Raw genomic sequence first — 20,192 nt, forward strand, 5'->3', positions numbered from 1 at the left:
TCATCCTTTTCTTCAACTTTAATGCTTATTTAACTACGGTGCAGTAGTACGGACAAGAACTTTTGCGAACATAAACGTGTAAATTGAAACGAATTCAATTGCCGCTGGAACAAAAACAATCCAACAGTCATAGCCCTTTGACTCATCCCACTAATAATAGCCTTTTGCTGAACCCTTCTCGACGGCTACTTCTATCCGCGAACTAAATGTTGCTGCTCAAACACAAACTAACAGCAAAATAGAGCTGTTCATCAGCAGTCTCTAAAAGCCATCACTCCGATCATATTGGAAAGATCCGGCAAATTGCAATACCTTCACATGACTGACAATTTTTCTGCAGCCTAATCAATATGCTGCTCCAAGTACATACAACATATATCAGTTTGGTTGGTAAGCCACGACTACCAATAGTCTTTACAAGAACACTGCCCTTCACTGAAGCAGTGGAACCGATTATTATCCCTTACAATGATCTCCCTCCCCTCCATCTTTGAAATGATTTTGATTGCCGCGTGACAATCCCTACATATTCTGAGGTTCTTCACCACCCTTATGACCGAATGTGGTTCAGTAACAAGAAGAGCAAAAGCCACAGCCAACTTCTCGCTATGGGTCCCTACCATCTCTTCCATCTCTTCTTCTTCAACGTCTTTTAGAGCACAGCTCTTATCAGCCATATATCCAGCTAGCCTCATCTTCTTTTCTGTTTCAGAGAGCACTCTATAAATATCTGCTGATCGCTCGTGTGACCTGTCACCCACTATAAATTTGTGCATCTCACCCTCGTGTTCAATCCAACTCCATCCAGTTGTCTTCTTTACTCCTCCAAATGTCATCAACCCTCTCACCCTGTCTACATCTTCCCATCTTCTTGCTGAGGCATATATGTTTGAAAGCAAAACATAATTACCTGAATTTTCTGGTTCTATTTCAAAGAGCTTACTAGCAGCAAACTCTCCAAGGTCTATCCTTTTGTGAACTCGACTAGCATGTAAAAGAGAACCATATACTCCTGCATGTGGATGCATTGCCATACTTCCAATCAAACATTTTGCTTCGTCTAGTTTACCGTTTCTACCTAACAAATCAACCATGCACGCATAGTGATCGGAGTCTGGATCTTTGATTGAATCAAATATCCTTTGACCTTCTTCAAGCAATCCACCATGACTGCACGCTGTTAGTACCCCAACATAGGTTATTCGATCTGGTTCAATACTTTCTTTCTTCATCTTCCACAACAATTCAACAGCTTCAATGGCATTGCCATAAGCTGCAAAACCTGTAATCAATGTGTTATAAGAAATCACATCTCTGTCTTCCATCGATTGGAAAACTTTCTCAGCGTCTTTCATATAACCACACTTGGAATACATGAAAATCAGAGCATTATAGCCTGAAATACTCAGCTTGATTTGATGCTTTTCCAGGAAATTAACTGCCCAATTGCCTAATTCCAAAGCCCCAAGGTGGCCACAGGCCGAGATTACACTAACCATGGTAACTTCATCTGGCAGCACATCTTTTGCTATCATATCTTTGAAAAGGTCAATAGCCACTTTAGATTGTCCATTTTGAGCATAACCAGCTATAATTGAATTCCAAGAGATGACATTCTTCTCAGGCATCTTATCAAATAGCTCTTTTGCGGAAGCCAAATCACCAACTCTTGCATATGCTGAAATCATCGCATTCCATGTAACTAAATTCTTGTATGTACCTAATTCATCAAAGATCTTCCTAGCCATAGAAAGGTTCCCACATTTAGCATACATGTCAAGTAGTGCAGTCTTTGCAAAACAATTTAAACGAACACCCTTCTCATTTATCATCTTAACAAGCCCCTCGGCAAGGCTAGCATCACCATGCGAAGAACACAAAGAAATGACAGTAACCCATGTAGTTTCATCAGGACAAACTCCACAACTCATCATCTCATTAAACAACCTTATAACTTCTTCCGCACACCCATTCTGAGCATACCCCGAAAGCATTGCATTCCAAGACACAACACCTCTCTCCGGCATTTGATCAAAATACTTCCTAGCATTCTCCAAATCTTTCCTTCTTGAATACCCAGTAACCATTGCAGTCCACGTAACCACATTCTTCTCAGGCATCAAATCAAACAAACCCCTTGCTTCAACTTCATTCCCCCAATTCCAATACCCCGAAATCATCGCATTCCAATCCGCAACAGCTCTCTTGGGAATTTCATCAAACAGCTCCCGCGCAATCTCCAATGGCCCAAACTTTCCATACATATCAATAATCGCATTGCGGACGAACCTATCCCAATCATGACCCATTTTAATACACTTGGAGTGGAACACAACCCCCCATTTTCCGAACGCTTTAATTAGAATCGGATACACAAAGGCATCAGGGGTAACATCACATATCTGCATTTTATCAAACAGGTAGAGAACATCACTGTGGGCACCCAGTTGTGAGTAGAACTTGAGAATATTAGTGAAAACGAAGACATTGGGATGGTGGACGGAGTCGAAAACACGGCGAGCGTAGGTGGGTGACGCGTGGAGGCGCGTGCAGAGATTGATGAGCTGCGCCACCGAGTAGTTGTCGGAGTAGAGGGAGTGTTGAATGAGTTGTGCATGAAGCTGTTTCAAGTGTTTTAGTTTGGTCGCTTTCAATGCAGCCGTGTGCAAATGTGACATGACAATTTACAAGAACCTTATTTCAGTCCCAACATTTGGCACTTTTTCCTTAACCAACTTAACTAGTCTTTTGTTTCAATTTAGTACTCTCTGTCTTAATACATCATATAGTATTAAATTTGTTGGGATATTCAATTTTAGATAAGTTGATTAAGTCGTGTTTCAAAACACCTAAACTAATAATAAAGTTTTTCAATTAAATACTCCAGTCTAAGAGGTTTGGCCAAACCCATCGGTGCCCTCTAAATTTGGCACGAACTTTCACTTAGGCACCTCAAGTGGACGTTGTGCACTTTTGGCACCTCAAGTAGCTATAAAGTGTGTCATTTTGACACCTTTTGTTGATTCAGCACATTGTGTGTGTTGCACTACACTAAAGGTGCGTGAGGAGCTCTATTTTATGATTTTTGTAATTTTTTTACCTTCTTCTTCTTTCTCTTTCTTCTTCCACCAACTCAACTGTAACGCCCCAATTTGCTGAACCGAAACGCTACACGGTGCCCATGACCCCGAAGGACCACAAGCTAATCCATGACTGATATCTGTACCTGTACACTGCATAATATAGAACATAAATGCAAAATACGTAATACTGTAACGCCATAAGGTTCAAAACGGAATAATCATAACATGAGAGTGGGGTATAGAATACCCAAAACAACTATAATACTATCTGAAGTCTGAACATACTAGTCTGAAAAGCCTCTAACATAGCTGTCTGAATAGAGAGTTGATGGGACATGTCCCCAACTAACTCCAAGAGACGAGGACTCACCGCTGGAACTCTGACAGCTGAAATGCTACTGCTACTGCTACTGGTACTGCTGGTCTAGAAATCGTGTATCTGAACCTATGAAGTAACATAAAAGAAAGCACCATAGCGCGAATGCGTCAGTACAACTAAGAGTACTGAGTATACGAGTGAGGTAAGCTAAATGCAAAGGGTTTGTATGCATGAACAATATTGACTGATATGAACGTGAGAACACATACATACATAAGTAACTGCTACTAAACTCGTGACGATACTGACTACTGAGTCTGAATACTGACAACATGAGTTTACCAGTTTCGAGATACTAAATGATTGCGTTTACTGATATTGATCTGTGAATCACTAATAAGTAAGGAACTGATACTGTATTACTGAATACTAGGAGACTGATACTTTATTACTGATAAAGGAATGATTGTTTCTGGCAGTCCTAATTATAAAGGACTGGTCTAATTGACTGTATCTGACAGTCCTGAAACTGAGTACTGATAGCATGAGTTTACTGAAATCTAATATGACTGGCAAATGATTTCTGATAGCTGATATAGCTGATAACATGAGTAACTATATCTGATAGCCTTTATAATGGATACTGATAACATGGGTGACTGTAGCTGATAGCCCTAAATCTGATGGAAGTATCTGAGTTCCGTACTATATCTGAGTTGACTGTATCTGACTGTCCTGATATTCTGAAGAACTATCTGAGTTCTTTTACTGAAACTGAATGACTGAGACTGTGGGAGGTAGTAGTTTAACAGATATGCCCCATGTATGCTAATGTAGCTGAACTGGGGTCCAATCCTTACCCTGATTGGAAGGGTGTCAATACCGTGCCACGGGTAAAAATAAGCTGTGAGTGACACTCAAATCTGGCAGTGTCCCCAAAAGAGAACGGCGGATGTCTGCCTCATCAACCCTCAAGCTGGCAGTGTTGATGTCTCAACATATGTTGGTTACATAGTTCTGGAATGCAAGGATGACTGCTAAGAATCACACCACAGTGTGTGTTCCCATCCTTGGGTTCACTCGGTGCTAACTTCTACTCCCATCTGAATAGACACTGAGCATGACTGACTAAACTGATTAACTGAACTAATTAACTGGACTGATAGTGTTGCTTAGCTGAGCTAAGCTAAATTTAATGAGCTCCGTTGACTAACGGAATACTACTGAGATCTGAGGACTGACTGAGAGAACTGAAGTTACTGAGTACTGAGTAGAACTGGACTGTTACTGAGTTTACTGAATTTCCATTGACTGACGGAATTACTACTGATGTCTGGTAACTGACTGAGTTCATGAGATTACTGAGATTTCCTGAATCACATGACTGACTGAAGTCTACTGAGCATGGCTTGACTGAGGATATCGTGACAACATGACATGGATCTAGGCACACAGCTATATCTTTCGAGTATAAGTACCCCCAAGACTCGATGGAAGGAAACTGACACACATGACTGACTTGATCATAAGAATAGAGTCCACAATTCACAATATCATAAGTAGGGGATTCCATACTACACATGGCTATCATATTCTTGGTTATGAAAAGGGAATGCACATAATATGTAAATACTTGCATAAATTCAATTTCATGAGCATTCCATATTACAACAACAATGCGTACTATATTTGCATCGAAATCATGTTGAACATAAGTATAGAACATGGACTAGTCATTTAGGACCTATTATGTCATAAAAGCATGATTTCTAGTCTCTTAGGTATTTTCACAAATACCTTACATGCAAATCTTTAGCATAGGTGGATTCATCAAGATTACAAGTATTCAACCACCAATTTCACATGTTTATACATCATATACCACCATAGTTTCATACAAACATACTACGATCCCATCTTGGGCATCATCAAATTACAACAACATGATCATCAACCATCAACATCATAAATATCATAATACATAATTTAGAAGATGATTTTTTTAGCTTTATGGATGAAAGAAATCCATAAATCAACACACGCATACCTTAGTTCGTGATTCTTGGAAGATTGATGAAAAAATTCTTGAAATTAAATCCCCAATTGAAAACCATCTTCTTGTTCTTGAGAGAAAATGGAAGAAAAGCGTGTATTTTGGTTGAAAATGGGGTTAATTCTGAGTTTATGGGTATATATGGGGTGGGAGATGACCAAAATGCCCTTAAGAAAAGAGAAAAAGACGTAGTTGTCCCTCTGTTGACTGTCTGACAGGCTGAAGTAAATTGATCATAACTTTTTACTCAGATGCCCAAATTGGATGAAACCAATTGCATTGGAAAGAATACTCCCATAGGTTTCATTTGATATATAGAAGCTCTCACAGTTCATTATATACAAGGATTTATAATCGTTTGAAGTTGACCCTGAAATGCTGGAAAAAAAAACTAGGCAAGCACTGGAGTTAGTAGGCGGCGTGGGCTAATCGCCCGGGGCTTCTGTTTTGAGCACCCAAACGTTCCCTTATGCTACTCCAAAAATTCCAAAACTCACCCGGGATATACTACGAGCTTGTCGATTGTAACGCAACTTGAAAATTAAAAAATGAATGTCGGGAAGGTTGCCAAATAAATCTCCGAAGTTTGGAGGTCTAAAATAAGACTAAGTGTTGAATCTTGAACCCTTACCAAAATTTTTCTAAGTCTTGGGATCTTTCATGGAGCTTTACGAGCTGAATTTGACACGCGATTTTGTGGGGTATTATAATCTCCCCCTTGGGAACATTGTCCTCGAATGAAACTGACTGAGAGGGGAAAAATAATAAACTGGAGTACGTACAAGACATTCACTACTGAGACATGAGTTAATGAATGACATGACTGAAAACTGAGCATATTATACTGGTTTATGAATGAAGGACTGCGTGCTCTGATGAACTAAGTTTATCAAAATGAGAATGCATATCTGATGCATAACTGACAAGCTGAATCTATGCATATCTGATGCATGATTATATGTCTGACATGATACGTGAATGCATGACTGAAGCACTGATAAGCTGATCACGCATATCTGATATGTGAATATATGACTAAACTGACTCGTGAACATGCGATTGAACATGCAATGGTAAAAGGTACCAAGATTGAACTAAAAATTGGGCATGGAACTAAATACCAAGTTTGGTACTAAAATCTGAACATGAGAACGGGTAAGTTCAAGAAAGAATGCTACCTTGAACTGAAAATACCGATGAGTCTGAGATCAATTACTTAATATGCAAGAGCGGGAACATGAGGACGTAACTGGGCCTGGAACATGATACATGAACTGAACTGAGTCTGTAATGCATGACATAGATGGAGTATGGTATCATGGATTAAACTGAGCCATTGAGTACATGGCTTCTGCTGAGTTTTGGAGTTAGAAGGTCCGCTCATAAGTAACCCTTCCTCCAAGATAGATTCATAAAAAAAATGACATATTTAAATCATGAAAGCTCGGGGGCTATAGTGTATCTCTCCCTTGGGACACTATGTCCCTTGAAGAATGCTGACTTGACTGAGATACTGAGGAAAACTGAGGTGATGCACAAGGCACTTACGAATTAAGTCGTGACTGAATATCTGAGATCTGAAACTGAGACATGATGCATGAACTGAGCTGAACACGGGTGCATAAATACACTAACTTATCTGATTAACTGAAGGACTGATAGCTGAATACTGGATATGAAAGACTAAATTATACTTAATCTGAATAGCTAGGCTGAGGCCAAGAGTATCACAGGTATAAGAAGGGACTGACGAAGTAACATGAGGTAACTGGACATAGATTTCTTGAAAGCTATATTGTTTGAAAATGCAGGACCAATTGCATTACATAAGTTGGAAATATTTCATAGACTGAGGTATGGAAATACTTATAACTGAGTAGCTGATAACTGTACGCTGTGGTCAAGCAAGTTTGAAACCAAACTGAGTTTTTGATCTGAGCACTGATCTGAATGTAACATCCTAACTAATACTATAACTGGAACCCATACTGGTATCGGGTTCGAATAATTGAATACTGATAACTGAAGTTTAGACTGATATTGAAGTACTGAATCTTGATGGCTGAGTAACTGATTATTGATAGTCATAGTCTTGTAGGGTCATCTGAGTCCTTTACTCAATATTGATTACTGAGCTGACGTTATATCTGAGGACTGGGGGATGAAACATCTACCCTATGGATTCACCAAGGAATCTAAACTGAGAGTATGCATGACACATTATGAATTTATGTGATCGTTAGGAGCGCAACATGGATCACGAGGACTAAGCATTCTATAGACTGAGATATTGAAGCACTGATAGCTGAGTAACTGGTAATTGAATTGTTGATAGTTATGTGAGGGGTCCTGACATAAGTCAAGGATCTGAACGTACAATCATACTCTGCACTTTCACATCTTCTAAGTACAACCCCTTGTTAGCCAATTTTTTGTATACTAACATGACGTTCAAGCCTATCTGCATAACTACAACCTCGTGTAAAACAAGAATGCAATAATCTTTTCTTAACATGAAATATCTACTCTCCTTCATCTAAGCAACTACTCATCACTACACTGTTTCACAAGGAGAGGTTTCTGAAGGATTAAATTAGGAGGACCTGAAGTGTGAATGGATACTAGATGATCTTGAAACATGACTGAAACTTTGAGAAATAGAATATCAACAACATGTTTTTTTTTACCAAGAAGGTATGAACTGAGAGTATATATGACATAATCTGAATTTATCTGATCTATAGGGTCAAAGCATAAGTCATGGAAATTGAGTATACTGTAAAGCGTGACATGTGTACATGAGTCATGAGCTGCATGACCTGATTTTAGAGTTTCTGCATTCGTGGGAAATGATTCATAACACTAAGGGAGTTGGAACTGAACCCCTTATGCTGGGAACTGAAGGCACACATGATCCCGTGGAAAGTGCGTGAAAGTAAGTTGTGTTCATGAAACATGATTCGTACTGCGGAGTAAACTGGGACTCCTTATGCTGGGAACCGAAATCATACATGATTTATGGGAAAAAATGAATGAGCATGGTACGTGACCATAAAGTTGACATGCAACTCCTGAGTGGGTTTTGTGATAGTTGAGGTGCAAAACTCTGCACTGAGATGAGAATGGGTCGGGAATCATCTGCCCTTACTGCTTTCTATTCATACTGGCACTATCACTGGAATTTGAGAGCCTGACTTGGTTACTTGATCTACTATCACATACTTACATTCTGTTCGATACCTGCCTGTCTAACTAAACACATCATTTTCTGTGGTTTCCTCATATACTACTAACATCACATCCATACTTTCATACCTAGTTTCAAGTCAATAGACTTACAATCTTGCTTGCACTATTCAAGTCTACTGATTGGGATAACTATCCCCATGAATACATGATCTGATAAATCTGAATAATACTATCCCAACTCTACTGCTGCTAAGCTTCTGAGTTCAAGCTTCTAACTCTAGGTCTATGCTATCATAGAATTCTGAGAAGGGATCTGATGGCATATCTAATTTGGGTGCGAGAAGGAGTTCTCATGATCATGAAAGAAATCTATATAACTTTGGAACAGAACTAGACTAATAGGGCATTGCCGAGTCTGTAGCTAATCCCATAACTGACGGTAGGGATTGTCTGAGAAAGCCCTATCTTTAGGACCTTGAGTTCACTATTTTTGTTACCTTGAAAGTAAGGTGGAGTTGACATGCGTGGAGGATGATGAGAATCTATATGAGTTTTCTTAGAAAACATTTCTTTAGCACGATCTGAGACATGAAAGAAGGGAAATTGTTTCTTAAACACCTCATAGCCTCCTGCACATAAGTGTGGTGCACAATACACGCATGTACAAGACTCTACTAGATGCAGTTTTCAAACTTTCTAGGACACTATTGAACCTTAGGCTTTGATACCAAGTTTGTAACGCCTCAATTTGCTAAATCGAAATGCTACACGGTGCCCATGACCCCGAGGAACCACAAGCTAACCCATGGCTGATATCTGTACCTGTACACTGCATAATATAGAACATAAATGCGGAATACGTAATATTATAAGGCCATAAGTTTCAAAACAGAATAATCATAACATGATAGCGGGGTATAAAATACCCAAAACAACTATAATACTATCTGAAGTCTGAACATACTAGTCTGAAAAGCCTCTAACATGACTGTCTGAATAGGGAGTTGATAGAACATGTCCTCAACTAACTCCGACTAGCAAAACTAAACTGAAATAAACCATAACATAAGTAATGATCATGCCCTCGAGAGACGAGGACTCACTGCTGAAACTCTGACAGCTGAGATGTTACTGCTACTGCTGGTCTAGATATCGTGTATCTGAACCTATGGTGTAGCATAAAAGAAAGCACCATAGCGTGAATGCGTCAGTACAACTAAGAGTACTGAGTATACGATTGAGGTAGGCTAAATGCAAAGGGTTTGTATGCATGAATAATGCTAATTGATATAAACATGAGAACTCATACATACATAAGTAACTTCTACTAAACTCGTGGCGATACTGACTACTGATTTTGAATACTGACAACATGAGTTTACCAATTTCGAGATACTAAATGATTGCGTTTACTGATATTGATCTGTGAATCACTAATAAGTAAGGAAATGATACTGTATTAATGAATACTAGGAGACTGATACTTTATTACTGATAAAGGAATGATTGTTTCTGGCAGTCCTGATTATGAAGGACTGGTCTAATTGACTGTATCTGACAGTCCTGAAACTGAGTATTGATAGCATGAGTTTACTGAAATCTAATATGTCTATCAAATAATTTCTGATAGCTGATATAGCTGATAACATGAGTGACTATATCTGATAGCCTTGATACTGGATACAGATAACGTGGGTGACTGTAGCTGACAACCCTAAATCTGATGGAACTATCTGAGTTTCGTACTATATCTGAGTTGACTGTATCTGACAGTCCTGATAGTCTGAAGAACTATCTGAGTTCTTTTACTGAGACTGAATGACTGAAACTATGGGAGGCAGTAGTTTAACCGACATGCCCCATGTATGCTAATATAGCAGAACTAGGGTCCAATCCTTGCCCTGATTGGAAGGGTGTCAATACCGTACCACGGGTAAATACAAGCTGTGAGTGACCCTCAAATTTGGCAGTGTCCCCAAAAGATGACGGCGGATGTCCGCCTCATCAACCCTCAAGCTGGTAGTGTTGATGTCTCAACATATGCTGGCTACATAGTTCTGGAACGCAAGGATGACTGCTAAGAATCACACCCTCATCTGACAGTGTGTGTTCCCATCCTTGGGTTCACTCGATGCTAACTTCTACTCCCACCTAAATAGACACTGAGCATGACTGACTGAACTGATTAACTGGACTGATAGTGTTGCTTAGCTGAGCTAAGCTAAATTTAATGAGTTCCGTTGACTGACGAAATACTACTTTGATCTGAGGACTGACTGAGAGAACTGAAGTTACTGAGTACTGAGTTGAACTGGACTGGTACTGAGTTTACTAAATTTTCATTGACTGACGAAATTACTACTGATGTCTGGTAAATGACTGAGTTCATGAGATTACTGAGATTTCCTGAGTCACATGACTGACTGAATTCTACTGAGCATGGTTTGACTGAGGATATCATGACAACATAACATGGCTCTAGGCACACAGCTATATCTTTTCGGTACAAGTATCCCCAGGGCTCGATGGAAGAAAACTGACACACATGACTGACTTGATCATAAGAATAGAGTCCACAATCCACAATATCATAAGTTGGGGATTCCATACTACACATGGCTATCATATTCTTAGTCATGAAAAGGGAATGCATATAACATGTAAATACTTGCATAAATTCAATTTCATGAGCATTCCATATTACAACAACAATGCGTAATAATTTGCATGAAAATCATGTTGAACATAAGCATAGAACATGGACTAGTCATTTAGGACCTATTATGTCATAAAAGCATGATTTCTAGTCTCTTAGGTATTTTGACAAACACCTTACATGCAAATCTTTATCATAGGTGGATTCATCAAGATTACAAGTATCCAACCACCAATTTCACATGTTTATACATCATATATGTCACGCCCCAAAATCCCATCGGGCCGGACTGGCACCCGAAGCCGAGAAGGCCCGGGAGAACCCGTTCAAATACCTGTACTTTCACTTATATGTCACCAAAAATTTGGACAGCACTTCGTTGCATATAGAAGGGTCTAATTACCTGTATCAGCACAACACGCACAAATATATATATATATATAATACTTGACCGTCGGGGCCACCACATATACAAATATAACATCACTATATAAACTTCCATGACTTTACCCTTCCTTATGTCTACAAAGCCTCTAGGATATACATGACATAACTAGGGTCGGGACAAACCCCCGCCCACACATGACTCCTGTACAATAACAAAACATACGGGACCGACTCGGAAAGCTCCAAAGCAAACTGGAGCTCACCAACAATAGCTGTATGACCTGGCTCCTATCTATGCTGTGAATGAGCTGAAGCATCTGTGCCTGCAGCATAAAATCCAGGTCCCCGTGGGGGACGTCAGTACGAAATATGTACTGAGTATGTAAAGCTGTAGATAATCACATATGATATAGGAGCTCAATAGAAATCAGAAACAAGTGAATAAGTCGTAATAGGAGTAGACCACACTTACTAGAACTTGTGACAACCTGTACATTGTATTTATTCAATCACTTTACCTTCGTTCTTATCGTCTTTGTAATCATTACTGTACTGTACTGTGACCATTAGGCTGCCTCCAGTACATATCAACTGGGATCGACCCATGCTAGGCTTATGCCCCTGGGATACCACCCATAAACACATAAATAGGGATCGACCCATGCTAGGCTTATGCCCCTAGGATACCACCCGATAAGAGAGAACTTCCATCACTTAGTTCAATTAATCTTTGAGATTGTTATTTCGGTCGCCACCATATTTTTGATACTTTGAAACAATGATACATCAATAGGAACCAAGTAATAGACCTTCTATATAATAACGATGTAATAAAGACTCATTGGTACATCAACAATGTGTTTCAGAATCATCAATATCACAACAATGAAATAAGAGCCTTTTGGTATATCAATGAAACATTTTGACACTTTATAGGATGGAAACAACATCGTTGGTAACGTAGAACAATACATGTTTTTGGACAACCTCGGAATCTTACTTGATGAAACATTGGTGTTTTCATGCCAAAGAACATTGTTAGAGTATGCTTTACATACCTCGTCGTAGATTCGGATACCAATTCAACACAACTTCCCGCCTTTACAAATCACTTATCTACAATGAAATGTTTGGCATCTAGTATTAGCAACCCAACACCATAATTCTCTTCCATAATTCCATACAACCAATATTTGCAAAGCATTCCAAAAACCAACTTGAACAATAGGTTTATGTGTGTGTATATATATAATCATCATTTCAATACCACATCATCACACCAAATCCCTTCACAATTCAACATAATCCAACCATGCACAAGAATAATCCAACATCATTTCCAATCATCTTTCAACAACAATCAAATAACACACTTCTTATGGTCACATGCATATATATACATATCCATATAAATAACACCAACATAATTTACATCCTTACCATAAAATGGCCCTTTTGATTTCGAAGTCCTGTTGGCACAAATAAGGGATGCTTCTCGAAGCCCTCGAGACGGTGAACACAACTACGGAATCAATTTGGATTTTCTACAGTTGAATCACAAGATAATTGGAGTTGAAATTTGGCTAGGGTTTCTTAGTCTTCAATAATGGATGATAAATAATGGATATGAGGCTAAGTATATGTATATAATGACCAATTTTCGTTCATGAGGTGATGGAAAATGACCATATTGCCCTTAAAATTTTAAGTAAATCTGAATTTGTCCATGGTGGACTGTTTTGATAAGCTAAAGTAGATCGACCATAACTCTTTGCTACGATATCGGATTTGGGTAAAATTGGTATCGTTGGAAAGATAATTCAAAGGTCTTTCATTTCATATAAAGTAGGACACCCAGTTCGTCCTGTACAAGGAGTTATGATCATTTGAAGTTGACCCTAAAAATCTGTTTTGAGAGGCTGAAGTAAAACAAGTATAACTCATTACTCAGATGTCGGATTTGGATGAAACCAATTGCATTGGAAAGAAGACTCAAAGATCTTTCTTTTCATAGGTGGAATCTCTCCCAGTTCATTATATTAAGGGAGTTATGAGCGTTCAAAGTTGACCCAAAAAACTGGCAGTCCTCAGTAGTTTGTGTGCAGGAAATTTTCCTGCACATTTACTATTCACCATATCCCGGCCACCGTTTTATAGTTTCGAACATGCTCGATTATATCCGAAACTTATCCATTTTTGGAAATCTTTATATCGTTGGAAAGCTTATTCAATAACCTTCGTATGGAACCATCGACGGACAAATTCCGGTATAAATAAAATAAAAAATTAATTTCATATAAATAAGACCAATACACGTACTTGAATACGCCAATACATGTACTTGAATCTGGGGTGTTACAATATATCACCATAGTTTCATACAAACATACTAAGATCCCATCTTGGGCATCATCAAATTCCGCCAACATGATCATCAACCATCAACATCATAAATATCACAATACATAATTTAGAAGATGATTTTTTTAGCTTTATAGATGAAAAGAATCCATAAATCAACACACGCATACCTTAGTTCGTGATTCTTGGAAGATTGATGGAAAGATTCTTGAAATTAAATCCCCAATTGAAAACCATCTTCTTGTTCTTAAGAGAAAATAGAAGAAAAGAGTGTATTTTGGTTGAAAATGGAGTTAATTCCAAGTTTATGGGTATAAATGGGGTGGGAGATAACCAAAATACCCGTAAGAAAAGAGAAAAAGACGTAGTTGTCCCTCTGTTGACTGTCTGACAGGCTGAAGTAAATTGATCATAACTTTTTACTCAGATGCCCAAATTGGATGAAACCAATTGCATTGGAAAGAATACTCTCATAGCGTTCATTTGATATATAGCATCTCCTACAGTTTATTATATACAGGGATTTATAATCATTTAAAGTTGACCCTAAAATGCTAGAAAAAAAACTGGGCAAGCACTGGAGTTAGCAGGCGGCGCGGGCTAATCGCTCGGGGCTTCTGTTTTGAGCACCCAAACGAGCCCTTACGCTACTCTAAAAATTCCGAAACTCACCCGGGATATACTACGAGCTTTTTCGATCATAATGCAACTTGAAAATTGAAAAACGAATGTCGGAAAGGTCGCCAAATAAATTCCCGAAGTTTGGAAGTCTAAAATAAGACTAAGTGTTAAATCTTGAACACTTAGCAAAATTTTTCTAAGTCTTGGGATCTTTCATGGAGCTTTATGAGCTGAATTTGACACGCGATTTTGTGGGGTATTACATCAACCTTCCACCACCATTAACAACTATTGCAAAGCTTACAACATCAGTTTTAAACCTTCTTCTTCTCCATTTATGCTTCACCTTCCAACATCATCACCATCATCCACCAAACTACCACCAAATTTTTAAATTGAAAAACATAGAAGAAAAAAATCACATACGTAATTTGAAAAATTAAAAATCACATCTCCATGATTCTTGTAGAAAATTAAAGATAGTATAACCAATTTTTTCGCACAACCACCATTAATTTTGTTATTCACCTCCACAATTTTTGCACCACAATTAAATACAATTTCACCATCAAACTTACCTTCACTCATTTTTCATTAATTGAGTTTATTCTTAAATGGGATCCAACAAAAATATATCATAGTATATCTGTACGAAACCGTACCAAAGCAACTAGACAGAAATTGAGGCCAAATGGGTTCCTTCTTAAAATTATTTTTTTGACCAATTTATTTTTGCTGAGATGAAATTGTTGTCCATTTGATTAAAAATTGTTGTCAATTTGGACGGAGAGTGAAAAATTATTGTCAAATATTGTCAAGTTGTTGTGAATTTGATGTCAATTTAGTCGGATTATTATAGTGGTTGGGGGCGGAGGTTTATGGATTGAAGAAGACAATATAGAGGGGGTGGGTGGGTGGCGGTAAAGGAGGGTGGGGTGGCGGCAAACACTTTAAGGGTAGGTTGGGAGAGGGTGGCAGAATACAATTTGGGGGCGAGGGTGGCGGCAGATTTGAGGGTGGGTTGAAGAAGATGATATGGGGTGGGGTGGAGTGCTTTAGGAAGATGATATGGGGGGGGGGGGGGTATTAATATTTTTTATTTAAATTAATTATATAAAAATTCTTTTTATAAAAATGACAAATGTCTTTTTATAATTGGTCCCTTTTTATGTGTTTTAGTCTTTTTTTCAAAAAAAAAAAAATTATAGGTAGACATAGTGATGTGGCAATTTAAATGAGTTGGCACAAATTAATTGGCCATTTCTTCTACGTTGGCAGCGAGTGAGACACACTCACTGGTGCTGGTGTCGAAAGGTGTCAAAGTGACACGCTTTATAGCTACTTGAGGTACCAAAAGTGAACAACATCCACTAGAGGTGCCTAAGTGAAAGTTTGTGCCAAGTTTAGAGGGCCACCGATGGGTTTGGCCAAAGGGTTTAGGTTGAGCAGGTCCAAGACGGAATATTTAAAGTATAAATTCAGCGAGGTATCTCATGTGTCTGATGTGGTTGTAAAGCTTGACACTCATTCTATCAATAAGAGAGATAGTTTCAAGTATCTGAGGTCGATGATTTAGGAGAATGGAGAGATTGACGAGGATATCACTCATCGAATCGGGGTAGTATGGATGAAATAGAGGCTCACCTCCGGTATCTTGTACGATAAAAAGGTACCTCCCAAACTTAAAGGCAAGTTCTACAGAGTGGTAGTTAGACTGACTTTGTTGTATAAGGCAGAGGATTTCAAGCCATGACTATCTCGAAGATTTCAAGACATGTTTGGAGTACCCTTGTTAAGCTCCCACAAGAACAATATCATGTGCGGATGATAGCTTGAAATACGGGAGAAGCTATACTTAAAGATGTCCTTCAAAATAGCATTGAGCAACATTGTATTTGGATGATAGTGTAGGCTTCGAGAGAGCATAGACGCTCATTGAATTGTTTGGCTCTTGGGTCACTTTTGGGCCCAATAGCATTTAGGGTCACTTTTGGGGTCATCTTGTAATAAGTAGCCCATGGCTATAAATAACTAGGTTTTCCTTCATTTTAGATAGTTAATAAATGATGTTCTTTTAAATACACTTGTGAGTGTTTAATAAAAACTTGTTGGGAGTTTCATAGATTGTGTGGAACGTGGGTTGCTCAGATCCATTCTCGTGAAATTTGTGTTTTTCTTATGTTTCTAGTGTTAGATTTGTGTTCTCTAACACTATAAGAGTTTAGGATTCAAATTTGAGCATAATCAGAGTTATTTTGAGTGTCCTACCATTGTTGGAGGCTTGAACTTGAAGAAAGTGAAATGGGTTCAAAAATCTGGAATTTTGGGTTGAGAATTTGAACAAATTGATGCTTGAAATGTGTTTAGAAGGTTGAAAATAGCCTTGATACAAAATTTTATCGGATTCCGACCATCAATTCAAGAGTTAAAGGATTTCGACGTTTTGGTGTTTTTGAGGAAGATTCAAATTTTCATCTTGAATTCTTATCAAAAGGTGGTGTTTGATCCAAAAAGAGTCAAGAAAAAGGTGTTATACTTGTTTATTCTTGGGAATATTCCAATCTTGCAAAAAGAGAAGAGAATCAAAAGTCACAAAAAAGAATATTCCAAAGAAAAAAGATAAAAAGAGAGTATAAAGGAGGGGACCACAAGAAATTCTAATCTTTTTGAGCTTGAAAAATCAATTGAAGAGTCCTAAACTCTTGAAATATTCGTCCATAGCAGCCCCAACAACACCAATCCAAGTTTATCAACCTCTTTTCAAAATCAAATTCAAGTCCTAAACACATCTCATCACTTTAAAAACTCCATTGCTCAAGGTTTGATTCTTTGTTTCAAATTCTTGATTCTTAAATTCCTTCCTTGATTCTTAAACTACTTATCAACTAGTAACTCATCTACTAAGTTGATTGATTAGTTCTCGAGTCCTTGATTTTGTTTTCTTTCTTGTTCCTTTTCTTTGCATGTTTTTCTCGTTTGTTTATTCATTTGTCTCTTTGTTTTTGAGTCGTTCTTTGATTAATTGGTTATTGAGTCTATTTTCTTTTATTTTTTTGTATGTGTTTTTACCGTATCTTCTTCATTGAGTCAAGTCATTAGACCATCTAATACATCATCAATAGTTACTTCATTTTTTCTCAATTGTGTTAAGAAGTTATGGGCGGAGTAGCTCTTGATACCCTCTTGGAGGTAATCCTAGGGATGAGGCAAGATATGAAGGGCATGAATGAGAAGTTGTTCAACATCGATTGTGGATTGAAAATGATAGATGGTAGGTTGGCAAACAGTGGGGAGAATTCAAAGGCTTCTTATCCTAGTCCCCAACCCCATGTCCAGGCTCCCTCGAACTTACCAAATATGACACAAATTTCACAAATTGTTGTACAATTACTCCAACTCTAAATTGAACAAGACAATGCCTACATTGACCCCTTTCTACTCACTAACCACGATACTAGCATTTTGCTTATTATTATTTCTCTTCTTGTGCAGGATCATGAATCATCACCTTCAAGGGAGAAGACAAGAAGAGTGCCTTATGAACATATGTTTGAAGGTCACGTGGAGTTCTTAACAAAGGATTCGAAACTTGAGAAGTGTGATGAAACGTCATCAAAAGATTTGGATTCAAGGTCGAATCCTCTTCAAGAGGGGGAGGATGATACGATCCAAATTGACATCAACACATTTGAGCATATAATTTGAGGCCAACACAAGGGATTCCAAGTCATAAGTATCTTAAGGATTACAAAACATGTTTGGAGTACCCTTGTTAAACTCCCACAAGAACAATATCGTGTGTGGATGATAGCTTGAAATACGGGAGAAGCTATACTTGAAGATGTTCTTCAAATGAGCATTGAACGACACCGTATTTGGATGATATCGTGGGTTTCAAGAGAGTGTTGACGCCCACTGCATTGTTTGGCTCGTGGGTCACTTTTAGTCCCTATAGCATTTAGGATCACTTTTGGGGCAATCTTGTAATAAGTAGCCCGAGACTATAAATTACTAGGTTTTTCTTCATTTTAGATAGTTAATGAATGATGATGATGTTTTGAATACACTTGTGAGTGTAATGGAAACTTGTTGGTAGTTTCATTGATTGTGTGAAATGTGGGTTGCTCGGGTCCATTTCCGTGAGGTCCTCGTAAGGGATTGGTGTTTGTGATATTTCGATGGGAAGGTTTTCGGGTTTAATATATCCTTAGGTTGTTCTCTCTTTACCATTTTGTGTCAATCTACATATCTTTTACTTTATTATTTCATTTTCTTTGTTTTCTCATATTTTCGTGTTGTTTTCATCTCTCGTATTTTGATTCGCATCATGGAGTGTTAACCTGTTAAGAAGACCCACATCTAGAAGATGAAGGTGGCGAAGATAAGAATGCTTTGGTGGATGTACTAGAAAAGATAGGATTATAAATGAGGTTATTCGAGATAAAGTGGGAGTGGCTTCGGTGGAAGCCAAGATGAAAGAAACGAGGTTGAGATGGTTCAATCGTGTGATATGGAGGAACACATATGCCCTAATGTGGAGGTGTGAAAGGTTGGTTGGGGATCATTTCAAGCGAGGTAAAGGGAGATCGAAGAAATATTGGAGGGAGGTGATTAGACATGACATGGAACAGCTTCTGTTTACTGAGGACATGATCTTGGATAGGAAGTTGTGGAGGAAATGAATTAGGGTAGAAGATTAGACTGAGTTAGAATGTTGTATGTTTTGGTGTATACTTGGAATATCTTTCTTTTGGTATTATTGAATATGTTAATTTCAATTGTATCTTGTTCTATCACTATTTCTTATCGCAGGAGGTCTATCGAAAACAACCTCTCTATCTCACATTTGAGGTAGTGGCATGACTGCATACATTTACCCTTTCCAGACCCCACTTGGTGGAAAATATACTGGGTATGTTATTGTTGTTATTGTTTATTCATTTATTACGTAGTTATGTTAACCATATAAAATATGTCATTTACTTAATTATATGTATTTATCTCAATAAGTCATAAATATCCTAAATATTTTTTACTCGTGGTTGATATATATTATTAAAGTAGTTTTCTAGAGCCTAGTCTACCTAATAAAATGTTTAAGCGATTCGTTCATGATAATATATTTTATGTGATTAAATTAATTATTAAAAAACGTATAAAATACGTACAAATTAGAATTGACAGTATCTGATTGAAATATACTTTGTTAAGAGTTGCATTCAGTTAAAACACTATTGGGATTAAATAGAAAGAGGGAGGATTGATTGTTACTCATTACCTTCTTAGAATGTTTCGAATACAGTGAAGTGGCTTACAAGTCAATTGGTTGATCACTATTATTGCTTCAAGAGGGACGAGGATATTTGCAGCAGTGGGTGGGTCCCATCAAAGCCACATGACATCCACCTATTTTACGAAAAAAGTGAATATGGATAGTATTTAGCAGGGGATAGCCTGATACAATATCTAGGTGAGTATTCAGAAGATAATATACATATGTGTTCAAAGTTTAAAGGTTGTGCT

General features: G+C 38.0%; 1 protein-coding gene across 1 annotated transcript; it reads right to left on the reverse strand.

The window, feature by feature from the left end:
* Positions 1–79: 79 nt before the first annotated feature.
* Positions 80–2,824, reverse strand: LOC107839795 (pentatricopeptide repeat-containing protein At1g14470). Its single transcript, XM_016683429.2, has one exon. It carries the CDS (start codon positions 2,676–2,678, stop codon positions 402–404), a length of 2,277 nt encoding a protein of 758 aa, XP_016538915.1. The 5' UTR covers positions 2,679–2,824; the 3' UTR covers positions 80–401.
* Between the last annotated feature and the right edge of the window lie 17,368 nt (positions 2,825–20,192).

Source organism: Capsicum annuum, chromosome 8 (genome assembly GCF_002878395.1).
Source record: "Capsicum annuum cultivar UCD-10X-F1 chromosome 8, UCD10Xv1.1, whole genome shotgun sequence".
Taxonomy (NCBI): domain Eukaryota; kingdom Viridiplantae; phylum Streptophyta; class Magnoliopsida; order Solanales; family Solanaceae; genus Capsicum; species Capsicum annuum.

Coding starts and splice junctions, on each gene's coding strand:
- LOC107839795 (XM_016683429.2), bottom strand. CDS start 2,678: ATGTCACATTTGCACACGGCTGCATTGAAAGCGACCAAACTAAAACAC.